Source organism: Ischnura elegans, chromosome 2, assembly GCF_921293095.1.
Source record: "Ischnura elegans chromosome 2, ioIscEleg1.1, whole genome shotgun sequence".
Lineage (NCBI taxonomy): Eukaryota > Metazoa > Arthropoda > Insecta > Odonata > Coenagrionidae > Ischnura > Ischnura elegans.
In genome coordinates this window covers 110,034,887-110,048,163 of record NC_060247.1, presented here as the reverse complement: position 1 = coordinate 110,048,163, position 13,277 = coordinate 110,034,887, and the positions used below count along the sequence as shown (strand labels likewise).

Genomic DNA, 13,277 nt, shown 5'->3' with positions numbered 1-13,277 from the left:
TCATTGAAGCTTTCAATGGCATATGGTGGACTTGACCTCCGAAAAAAAGTATACAACGACGTAATTCTTACAGTGGCGGAAAAAAATTAACGCAAAGCTCATTGGCGTCAGAATGCGGCCAGCTCAGGAACCTCTTGATGACGGAAGAAGTCTTGCACACTTTTTTCCATTAATGTAACATTCATCTAATGTTAAATTCTTCGTAAAACCTAGTATGAGGTAATGATTACGTCTCACAACGATTGAAGCCTTAAATACTTGTTGAAATTTTACTCCTACCTTGCATAACCTTTTGGGCGGTGGAATATAGCCTAAATTTTGACGACCCATTTCGATTGTTATTATTTTTGGTCCATTCCAAATAAAACTAAATAGTTTATACCTTTTATGAAGTTTTCCTTGAATTAATTCATTGCGCATACAATTGAAGTACTTGTTGTATTTATCAGTAAATTATTATAAATACGCGGAATATTATTCTCTACCGTTAAATCTACTCGGCTACTTCCCTTTCTTTGCTAAAAAGTTACACTTTGTTATCTTTCGCGAGAAATGCTGTGAATCTCCTCCCGTTCCCAAATTTAGCCAAAAGTAAGAACTCTTAACCCATGCGCTTACGTAATATTCGAACGGTGGAATATAGTCTAAACTTTGACAACCTTTTTCGCAGCTTCCTGCCCTTCTATCAGTACCCCTAACAATTAACTATAATCTGAGTTTAACCCCTTTCGGAGGACAAAAATTTGAAAAACGCACGAATATTTTTTCCAACAAATAATTTTTAATTATGGGACGTTGATTTTTGTGAATAACTATATAGTTTGTAATCACATGTCCAAATACATTAAATTTTAATCATAATTATTGTGACTTTCTTCATTTATCTTGACAGCAATAAGCTACTTAATTAAAACAAATTTCTGGATCTATTTCATTAACCATACCTGCAATCCCGTGTGTGACGATGCCCAGGAAGATAGGGTAAGCTTGGCAGGAGAAGCGGTTTTTTACTTGTGTCCATGAAATACTCAGGACAGAGTAGTGGTAATTAGGAACAGGAGTGGCTGACAGGGGGTCAGTTAGCAGAGGAGTAGGCTGACAGGGGGTTAGGTTACCAGGGGTTGGGTTTGCAGAAGGTAGGGGGAGGATATGGACCCGGTGGGGGGTTTTATAGTTGTAGGGATGAGTCCTTTTTCGATTGCGATTCTCGTATCAATTCTTTCAAATCGATTCCCAAATCTCTATTCCGATTCCATCCATTCTTATTAATACTAACAGCTGGAATATTAATTAGTCAGTGGCATTACTGTCATTGTATTCTAGAATTCAATTAAATAAAATAACAAAGACAGTTAGGTGGCACAAAAAATATATTTATTAAAAATAGCAAATTAATATAACAATAATATACCCTTTATTTAAATTCATCCTTAGCTTTAGTAAAACAATGACTTTTTTAACTGTTTCAGAGACAAATTTTTTACTTAATAATGTACAGGGCACAATTACTGCGGTGATTGGCGGCCTTTATGCCACTAGTTAATATTCAATTTTCAAAATATTGATCTCCCTGCATTAGGAATCGACTTTAAGCGATCTATTCTCGACTCTGATACCGGACCCGAGAATCGGTGGAGTCGAGAACCGTTATTTGAAATCGACTCATCATCGCTATTGGATGCCATCTTTTCCGTTTAGAGGCCGCTTTATTCCAGATGAGTTCGCGCTCAAAATCAAAAGGTCACAACTTCGATAATGAAGGGGCGACATTTCCTCACAGATGATCGGTTTTATGAGTTCATGAGACGCGCTGGAAGGGCACTTGAATCAGTTTGCAAGACACCGGAGAACGTCGCATAAATTGTCTTCGACGAGTTAGTCCGTCACTCTTTCTTCTACATTGGACTGAGATTTGCCGATCGAAATGGCGACTTCGATACATCTGATCTTTATTGGTAAGTACTTACTTTTAAATTACTCAAACGCACCGTAAATACATACACCAAACGATAGAAATTGAATGCACCTGACGTATTCAGAGGCTTGCCTTAACAAAACGAGGAGCAACCACAAATGTCTGTATCAAAATATTTCTAAAATTTGGTTTAAATTTAATGATCTTTCTCCAAAAAATAGTCGACGAAAGTTGGTAGCATACTTGAACTTGCTCAAAAATTACACTTTTTTCGCCACCATTCTGGTAAATACTATTAGAAAAGTATTTCATTAGAAAGTCTAATTAAATATGCGGTAAATGGAAAGACTAATGAAATAACGAAGTTGGTGTCCCTTTGCGAGCTTCGCATATTAGTTTTGAGAATGGTCATGGTGAAATAGCACCGTGGTATCAATTTCCGACTTTTAATGAACAGCTTACTACTCCCAACTTTGGCAGTAAAACTATTTTGCCTGCACCCCATGATCTCCGCTTGTCCTCAGAGTCAAATTAAGTTCATAGTGGCTGACGGTAGGCAAAAGCTGTGGACCACACCGAAGTGCCCATACTCAATATTATAATGGGAAAAGGAAAAATTAAGCGACTACGCATGCATTATATTAAAATCGTGATGAATTCCCATCATCATGAGTGTTTTATGCAATGGATAAGAATTTTCAATTGGAGAAAACAACATGTCAACGGAATCAGTCAATCAGCGATCTTCCCAGACGGACAGAAGGGTCAAAGGAGGAGTTTTGGATAAACAGAGACCAGATATGTTTCCTTTAGAGTCCTAGTCGAAGCAAAAAAAAAGGAAAATCACTTTAGTTTTTATTTACTCTCTAAATACGTCATTTTTGGGCCATATTTCCCCATCACTGCGGACTTCTTCAGTGCATTTTTTCATTAAAGTTTAAGTCTCCAATAATATAATAGAAGATTTACCAGTCGGCCGCTAGATGTTTTGTTGCAGAGGTCGCTACTAAGACACTGATCGCAGAGCGATTCCAATTATGCTATTAAATGACTTCAAATCATAGCTATTCAATGCTATTTCTTGCCATTGCAAATACTATATTGCATATATTTCGAATAAATAGATTGCTCAGCGCTCAGCGACACTATCCAGGCATTTTGGAAAACAAATTGAAAAGCGCTCAGAGAATACTATAAATTAAGATTCAGCAGTTAGACGTGGACGTTAATATGACAATGGGAAATGAAAAATTAAATGAATATGCATGTATTATAATCGTGATATGTATTAACCGTTTTGCATTCCCATAATCATGACTGTTTTATGCAATGGATTCGAGTTATTAATTGGAGAAAACAACATGATACCGGAATCAATCAACGATCATCCCAGACAGACAGAAAGGTCTAAGGGTTTTTTTGGGTAACAAGAGATCAGAGATGTTTATTTTCCAGTCCTAGTCGAATCAAAGAGAAGGAAAATCACTTTGAACAGTTGCACATATATTGAAAAGCGCCCTGTGAGGAATTTCAAGATTCAGCCGGACAGAAGTGAACCTCCCATACGCAGTCCTTTTGCCGAAAATTGTCCACGGCACAATACCAAAAGCTTCTACCATAGCTGAACGTGATTTAAAATTCAATTGCTATTTTATTTATTTTTTATGAAGCTGAGAAAGACTGAAGGAGGAATTACGGTTGCTTTGGAAACGAACAACGCGAGGCGCCACGTGTCGATTATCCGCTGACCTTGGGCTGTGATGATGTGGTTTATATTTTTCCCCATATCGCGCTATACTCTCCTTATCGGACTTGCATTTCCTTCCCGTATTTATGAAATTTGCATTGAATGATGCGTTCATCAGAAACATAAATATATCTACATACAACCCCGACGCCAGCCTCTACGGCAAAGTGTTGCCTAACAAAGTTGACGAAGTGTTTGGTTGCAAAGGTACCAAATTTCAATAGAGTTGGTGTCGTCTTGTATGCCAATTGAAGTGGAAAATATCGAACTGCCCGGGAAACACAATCAGAACAATGGCGGGAACATCTTACCCAAACACCCCTGCAGACGTTTGAAACGAATAAATTTGTTTAGTACATCAATCTAGACATTTTTATCTTCATATTAAAACAATTGTTAACACCACGCCTATTTTAATGTCAACCACACCGGGTTTCAGCTCAGTACCATTTTATAGGCCTAGATTGATACTGATTGTGACCTACCCGATTGTGATCGAACCCGGGTCCATTAACATTGATTTAGGTCAGGAGCTAACAAAATGTGTTGTATTAGAAAGATTAATAATTCCCAAAAAGTATTTCCTTGGACGAATCCAACAAGAAAGATATGTTAAGGTAATTATTGGTATTTTTGAATTTGGCATCATGACTCTCTTTCTCGAATTTGCACATAAAATTGAGTCTATGGGTCCGCAGTGATTCTCAGATACACTCCATTACAATTTCCATTTTGCCAGCGTTTCGACACCATTGGTGAGAAGTAAGAAAAACTGAGCTTCCAATGCTCTTTTAATGGAAATATCACCCTAAAAACCAGAATTGCTACCCAGGATTTTTATGGTGAAGCCTGTATAGCCATAGATAAATTGCTGCAAACGGCAAGAATAAATATTTTGCGGTGACAAATTTCTTTTCATACGTTTGCTACACCAATAAATGATACAAGTAAAACAAAGGTATATCACCCTACAAATTTTTAATCTAATGGCAAATTAAAGCTAAATGAGGTCTAATTATATTAATTACATGAAAATGACGCTGCGATAGGCTTCAAAATATTACAAAGAAAACATTAATATAAAAAAATACTTGGAATTTACACATCACTGCCCTTATTTTATGTAAATAAGGATGAATTTTATTGAGAACCACAAATCTCTATCTTAATATGCCAAAAGTGATTGTTCTGAGAAATTCAGACTCAGTGGAATATTTTTAAGTTCTTTCATCAAATCCTGTTCCTTTTGGACTTAGACAACATAGAATCCGATTGAAATAACTTCTTGTACTAGCAATTAAATAGAGTATTTCATGAGCTATGATCGATTTTCCTGGTTAAATCATCGTGATCCACCTGACGGTAACCAAGGGAAACATCAGGAAGTAACATAACCATATCTTTCTAGGGAATGAATGCGTCTAATTTACTTACCACTCACGATTCATTTGACCGAGTTATCAATACCACCGCTTGATCACTTTTCGGAGGTTGTATTAGTACAAAATGCTTCCTTCGATCCCCTTTAAGGCATCACGCTCAAAATCACTTTAATGCGGCAGCTATGATCCAGTGGTGCGTACCGTCCTGCCACTGCTCCCGCCAAAGGAACTAGACGTGAGACGAACGCATGAGGCAGAAGTGTGTGCTTTTCTCCACCATTTTCTCGATATAGTCCAAGGAATACACCACTGAGAGGAAGTCTTACATTAACCACGCAGATATGACTTCGCGCAGCTTCCTACTCTTTCTAGGTGAGATTTTAAACCAACTTTCTCTGCACCTAGCGTTATATATTATTGTATTATACAGTAGATATTTCACTATAACAAGGTTTTCACATTCAAAACCATTAATGTTCACCTTCAATCCGAAAATTGCTTTTACGCATCTTTCAACCCAACTCTCCTATCAGCTAATCTTTTAGTACCAACGTAATGCTTAGGTTTTACATCTATCATCACCGGCTCCATTTCTCTAGGCGTCCTCTTGTTGCCTTTAGCATCCTCTTTTACTTCAAAGATTGCATTCATAAAATAATCATGATAGATTAGGTTACCCAGTCCCCCCTCCAGGTATTCAGAACACTTCTCATCTCTCCTACTCTGTTTTAGACTTCAACGTTACACACGAGAGTGACGTAGAAGTCTTACGCATCACATATCCATTTAGAAGGGCAATGAATATAGTTAGCTAATAGTTACTAAATAACAAGAGTTGCAGGAAAAAATAAATCCAGCGATGACTTCACCCTTATTTTTTTAACAAATTTAAACGCTACTTATTTCAACCGATAACTTCCCACAATAGTTCACCTTAGCTATTTGTCAATGATCTATTAACGACCACTGAAGAATGAAAAACAAACTTTCAGCACTCAATCCTCTTTACGTTTTGACAGATTTAAAAATTATTAATATTATTTCCCAAGCAGAATTAATCCCCACTAGACAAACAAAAATATAAGAATATTATTTTTTCAAATTATAAGTTAAAACAGACAAAACATGACCTTTTAGTCCTTAGTTCGCAAAGTTTTCAGACTTAAGGAAGTGCAAACATGATCAAATCAATCTATTTTGGTGACGGATTACTATCTTAATACTAATTCATTCACTGTGACTTTTATGGCACATAAGGTGGACCTTCTACATATTTGTTCTTCATTCTTCAACCTTTTACTACATGCTAAGTATAGAAAAAACACCTGCGAAAATTCTGAGGAATAAACTATCTACAGGTGAGATAAAGGCATATTTTTGCCTAGGCTTGGTTTACTTATACTTTTGATATCAAGATGAAACCATAACCAACTTAAGGGCGGATGAAGATATGCGGTAAAACTGTGTAACAGAAAACATATTCACAAATACTCCAATATTGTATGGTCTGTAAATGCTTTAATGATCTGACCCACGCATCAACACTATACGCTGCCATTCTCTTTTAAGAAAGGTTTCAACACTTCACACGAAGTCATATTCAAGGGTGAATGTATGAGGTCTCTTTAGAGAATGAAATAGAGCATAGCGTCGCATGTTAGTGTACCTGTGATTATGTTTCCCGATACAATAAGTTTCAAGTTTTAGCGATCGATCTCAAAAAAGAGAAATCAAGCAAGAGATATGCATCCTCAAGTCTTTCGTGAATTTCCATTCAATCTAGTTCACATCTACTTCACTAAATTGACCATTCTTTAATTTGTATCACCACAGGCACTATTTTAGTGATTCCAACTCTTATTCTTGCAACGACAACTGAGGCACCGAACTCCCTTGAGGCCGAATTCCACGAGTTTTTTGAATGCAGGAGCAGGTCAAATGTAAGTACTATAACAGTGATAATCATATTTATATGTAAAGAGGACGACGTGTGTTTTGCTGAGGGAGCGTTCAAGTATTACGTGAGCAAATTTTTAAACCCCACTCGTAAGCAAAAAAAAACATTTGCCGAAGCCCTCCAACACTCCTAATTGCTTGCTGTTTTCTCATTGAGCATAAATATTTCGTATTTTTAAAACCATATAGTATGTTTAACTACTTTTGAAGATTTTGTTGATAACTCTCCCATAATAACCATGTAATTATTGGCATTAAATATTATCCATAGGTATATCACATTTATAATATAATTTGTCGATAAATCAATCACAATGAAACTACAATAAACTCCTTCCCTATCCTCATTTTTTTCAATGCCTCGTTCCATATAAAAATCATGTTGAGCGCTTTGTCGTCCGCATCCAAATCTATTCCTACGACTTTCAGCCTTGTCTTATAAGAGGGGATATAAAACATGTATTTACTTAAACACCAGTTACTGTTGTGCATTTCATGTATGATAAATAAGAAAATAATGAAAAAGTTCCCTAAATTTTATTTCCATATTCCAAGTTAGTAATGAGTGAATGAGAATAAATATGTATTCGAGGGACTGTCGCCGCTGAAAATAATGCGAAATCTATTTTTCCACAGAAAAGAAGAGATCTTTTGCATGAATGTATTTCAAAAGAATTCACCGTGGAAAAGATCAATGCGACGATGGCACTTCATAACGAAACTAAGTACATGCTATCCAAGCACACATGCAGGTAAGAAGCATTCAACATATTATCAATAAACACATTTAAAAGAGGATATCGGTTTTTCTGTGCTCTATACATTACCATACGGCTGCATGGATTGCGACGAAAGTTAGCACAAAAGTGCATCGCATGCTCGCGAACCCTGTAGTACTTCATTCGGTTGCGTCCGACGCATACTTTGCGTCGTTCTCTCATTACCATTACCAAGAATATTGCAAAAGAGGATCTTCAAGTCTTCCTCTAAATGTGTTGTCAACCACCGCGCATTTAAATGAGTTTACAAAACTCGACACTCGTGTCGCTGACGGACAAATTGAGTTTCATGGGAAATAAAGTATCATTACGGATTCTATCTGATATTAATAAACATGATGATGTGATCTATGAAATTCCTCGCAATTACGAACCTTACAGTGCAAAATATTGGAAAAAAAGTGGATCGCACCACTCATCACCGCGCCGCGGACATTTTTGAAAACCGATGAAAATGCGACTGAAGCGGCAGCAGATATCAGCCTTCTATGGAATGGAATTGGGCCTCCTCTATGCAGTCTCCTAGACCATTATACACTGCAAGCAGGGATGGCAAGTGAAAGAAAACGAAACTGTTTCGTTTCGACCCGGAGGAAAACGAAAATACGAGGCCTAGGTTTAGTTTCCTTCTCGCACGAAATTAAAATCACCAAGGAGTTTAGTTTCGATCCAGAACGAAACTTTACTCCCAGGAACGCAACTAAATTGATCGAAAATCCGATGCTCATAGTTAAGTTTCGATCCAAGAAGTTGAGTGGAGGGGGATAAGAGGTAGCAGTTTCTAACCAAGCCATGACAGAATAAGGAGAGGTTCAATCATTGAGCTTAAAACTTAAACGGCCAGTTTGTGTTCACTGTTCTCCTGTTGGTGGTAAAAAAAAATGAGTGCCCCATCCATCTAATGGCGATAGGCCGAACCACTACTTCATTCAACCATACTGCGTACTCGGTGTGTGGGTCGAAACTAAACTGTTCGATTGTAAAGAACGTGGTCCCTCCGGTGCGAAACATTATCTGCGTTTCGTTTCGTCCCAGAGTTTTAGTTTAGTCACGACCCGAGGTAGATTTGATTCCGATTTCGTCTCGACCCTGTGTTTAGCTCCCCGGGTTTAAATCCATTTCGTTCCGTCTATACATTTCGCTCCTGAGAACGAAAGTATTGAAATTGTATCGGTTTCGACTTTTCGTTTCGTTTCTATTGCCATCCCTGACAGCAAGTGCGCTCAGCGCCACCTTGCACCCATTCCCTACCCTCTGCTTACTCCTCCATCTTCCGGTAACATTCCATTCACTCTGCCATGTTCGCACATCATTGTGCGCACTGCGTGTGATGTGAAGGCCGATTGGGGGAATTTCAGTTCCAGTACTGCCTTTACTCGCAACTTCACCGTTCACAGGTAAATGGCCCATAAACAACCAAGCTGTCATTTTAACCGAGCATTCAGACAAATCGTGTTTCTTCTTACGTTCTTTCAAAATTTCCTATTGAGAGGCAAATATGACCATTTAACCATAACCAATGTAACCATGAACTCCAAGCCCTAAGTTTCCCCATCTCTGGGTACCATCCTTCCCAAGCAACGGCGAGTCGCTGGCTGGTAATGTATATTGTAATAAATAATTTATTTAGTATTTTAAAATCTAAATAAGGTAAAATATTACAATGACTGACAACAAGTATTATTTCTGTAGTCGTCTGTAATTTAACTCGTTCTTGGTATAGTGATTTTCCAGGAGGAGTATTAAAATTGAAGCTGTTAATTCAATGACAGCACAATTTTGTGGGTGAGTTTGGATAGGGTTCATCCATTAATTACGTGAGGCGTTTAGGGACGGATGGGGCAAACCAATGCTCACCCTACCTCAAGTGAGGGAGAGTCCTGGCAAGTATCGCGTAATTTTTTTCCGCAAGAAACAGAAAAATTGGGATCTTAGTAATCTTAAATACAAGTTTTAGCTGACTTTAAATAAGAATAATTTAAAAATAGTTTTTTTATAAATTCAATGTAATTATGTATATTCTAACTTATTGTCTTTGAAAATACGCATTTTGAACGATCTCATCTGAGGGTAAAGGAAGGGGATCTTTACCAAGTCTCACCATATGTGGTGGAGGAAATGTACTAAAATCACTAAAATCGCCTCAAGTAATTAATGGACGCCACCTTAAGCCTGGACACGTATCTCTCCAATGCAAAATACAGAAAATCGAATTTTCTATCTTATTCCAGAAAACAGGACGAGATCGTTCAATGCATTAGAGAATCTGTCGACGAACTTAAGACATTCTCCAACAAGTCGGTGACCATGGTTCCTTTCGTGGGTGGATTGGTGGAGGAGAGTATCCGTGCATTGTGTGATAACGACGCCGAATTACTGAGCGGTATGTACTGGGAAGTTCCTCAAATTTTCATTTGTAACTCGATCTCAAGCAATACCTAGATCTCGGACAATTAAAGCATATAAGTAAGGAAAAATTCATCAGATACTACACATGTAGCATGTTTATCTATGGGTGCGAGGTTTAGACGCTGACAGCAGCAGATAGGTCAAGAGTGAAAGCAAGAGTTTAAGCAATTTGAAATGTGCTGCTACCGAAGCATGATGAAGATAAGATGGAACGACCGAGCAAGTAATGAGGAAGTGCTAAGGAAAGTGGGAGAAAACAGAAGCCTTCTTACCTCTCGGGTAACCCTGTGAAAGTGAAGGCAGTCCTTATTCTACGAATCAGAATGTTGGGTACCAAACATTAATGAATTAAGGCAGATAGAATCGTCGGGAATGAAATTTTTAAGATCGGCTGCACAAGATTCGATAAATTACCCAGTTCATCCCTTACTTGAGAAATTCTCAAGTAAGGGATGAACTGGGTGTCCAGGCAGTTACTGATAAATAACAAGAACACAAAAGCAAATGGAAGAACCATATACTTCGAATGCCAAATGAAAGAATTCCACAACAAGCAATGGAATATTGGCAAGAGGAGTGTTTAAGACCAAGAAAAATATGGCAATGAGGAGCCGGAACAAGCTTAGTAGCCTAATCTGGAAGGAAGAAGAAGAAGATTTTTAAGATCTTCCCTGGAAATGCCAAAATTTTTAGGAATACGTCTTCATGGGTTCTTGATTGATGACACTGTGGTCTATCGTCGAGAGTTTAAAATTGGGTAAATCTTCATTTGTTAGCTGTATGACGTTAGAATTATTGTATTGTATTTTTACCATACATTGTATCGTCTGCTTCTTTACTTTGTTATTAGATAGGTACATTTGCCATTAATGAGTTTAAATCTAATGCTGCCAAGAGGAAATAGCCTTCTTGCCGCAATATGTAATAAATGAATAACTCTCCATTTCTAGTGTTCATGAACGAAGATCAAAGCACCTGCTTTTCCAACGTTTCGAAATTGTGTCGATCCAGATTGGGTGGAGCGGATGACTTCAGCGAGGTAGCCATCTGCGACTACCCACTCCCGGAGGAGGATATCTTTGACCAAAAATTCATTTGTCAGTGAGTATTCTTGCAGTCAGTGGTATATTGGCCTCCGTTTTAATAAGGTCCGTTCATGAGTAGCCCAAACACATTTTTGACCTCCCCTCTCACCTAGCCAGCAAAATATGATGCTTCTGAATCTCATCCTTCCCTTACTCACTTGAGTAAGATTTTTGATTACTTTTACATTTGATCCATCCAAAAAAAAACTAAGCATATCATTTAATTTTTGAAGTTTATCTTTAATTTAAAAGAGACCACTATAAAGAGTAGGTAGAATAAGGTAGTTTCCTTCATCAAAGAAAACGAAAGACATTGATTGCGATTCGTTACCCACCATTAGTATATTCATAATAACTATCGCCTACCACTTTGTTTATATCACCATAAATATTGAATCTCCCAAAAATACAAAGTAAATAAGTAAATTGCTGATAAGTTGAAATGAATCACCCATAGCATTGAAAATAGTCGACTGGGTCCAATGGACCCAGTCCGTCCACTATGTAACTTTGTAGTATACTATAAAATGTAATGAGCCCATTCTCGTTATTTCTTGCTATGTTTTAGAGGACATATATTTAGGAAAAGTCACGGCGTAAAAATCAGTTTCGTGCATTTTTGACATAATTATAAACTTTCAAAACTACGAACTGGGTCCATTGGACCCAGCCCGTCGTTCTAGGGTTAACTTTTCCTTCATGCCTTTAAATTTATTCCATGAAATTTTTATTAAAAATGTGCTCATTCCGAAAAAATATTTTTTTAGTGTCCATAAGTATATGCACTGGCTTTGATGGGTCTCGAAGGTCATTTTTATGTGCAATATATGAGAAAATGTCAATGTTTTATCGGTTTTACGAGAGTTTTGTACATTTTGCACGGCAAACTTGCTAGTGTTGTTCCTTTCTTATACACAGTCAGCCAATGCGTTATTCAACGGAATAACAAAAATGCCGCTATCCTTGAACAATTAAAATTCACATGAGGGTCCAAAAGTACGTACACGCAGTGAATAAGGTTGGTATTCATGGAAACTTATCATTTCAGGAAGTACCTCGATTTCATGGAGTGCTCAGAAGAAAAGTTTGACAAGTGTTCAGAGGAGATGAAAAAAGTTATGACCAGGATCATATCGAAATGGAAACAAGAAACCTCTTGTTCCAAGTATCTCGAAAATATTCCCAAAAACTAGTATTTCTATGGACACGATGTATTGAGTGTCTAATGTGATCAATTGCAAAGCATACAATATAATTTTACGAATTTATTCTTCATCAAGCGTTCTCTACTTGCTTTAAAAATTGTCAACTTAATTTCTAATGACACAAAGCTGTAATCTTTTGACACATTTAATTTAAATAAATAAGGTTAAACTGAATTTGAAATTCTTCACATTTATTGGTCTTACATAATTTCTGGAGCATCTGAGTCAATTTTCGCCAAAATGTATTTTTTTAGCCAGCGTATTTCATACGAGTGAGCGGGAAATACGAAACAAAACAACATTTAATAGGCTTGAATCACCTTTCTTACTGGGTGTTTATACAATGAGTTTCCCAGAAATGAAGCATTATGTCATGATGCCGGTCACTCAGACCAGAATTCACTATGCCGTACGACTTCGCCCGATGGGAGAGAAAGGAAAGATAAAATGGAAGTGAATAAACAGTCAAAAATATGGCGAAGTATATGAATCATTTCCCCAAGCATACTTCTGAGTTTTTTTTTCTTAATAACTGGAGACTCTTATTTACATATGTCTTAGCAATAACGCTTGCTATTTAAATACTTTAATTTAGATTTGCTCTGTCTCAAGCTGACTGGACCTTCAAAATAATTCTAAAATAATAAAAATAATAATATTTATAATTAATTAAATTTTCCAGCTATTTTCCCGGTTGATTGAAATTGACATCATCATGTTATGAACCAAACAAATACTTCTCGGGTTTCCCATCGGGTTAGGGTCAGCATGGTGGATACCAAAGTTCCGTTGGGTCACT

The 13,277-nt window shown here is 37.2% G+C and overlaps 1 protein-coding gene across 2 annotated transcripts in view; it reads left to right on the top strand.

Moving 5' to 3' along the window:
• The first annotated feature begins 1,770 nt into the window (after positions 1 to 1,770).
• The window catches only part of LOC124154364, an 81,185-nt gene continuing 69,678 nt past the window's right edge, over positions 1,771 to 13,277 (top strand). The window contains exons 1-5 of one of the 2 annotated variants that reach the window (XM_046528045.1): positions 1,776 to 1,955; positions 6,878 to 6,984; positions 7,637 to 7,752; positions 10,011 to 10,162; positions 11,139 to 11,289. In XM_046528045.1, the coding sequence (XP_046384001.1) occupies positions 1,925 to 1,955; positions 6,878 to 6,984; positions 7,637 to 7,752; positions 10,011 to 10,162; positions 11,139 to 11,289 (557 nt within the window). In that variant the 5' untranslated portion in view covers positions 1,776 to 1,924. Of the gene's footprint in view, positions 1,956 to 6,877; positions 6,985 to 7,636; positions 7,753 to 10,010; positions 10,163 to 11,138; positions 11,290 to 13,277 lie in introns of both variants that reach the window. The other variant, XM_046528046.1, reaches the window with a different exon arrangement.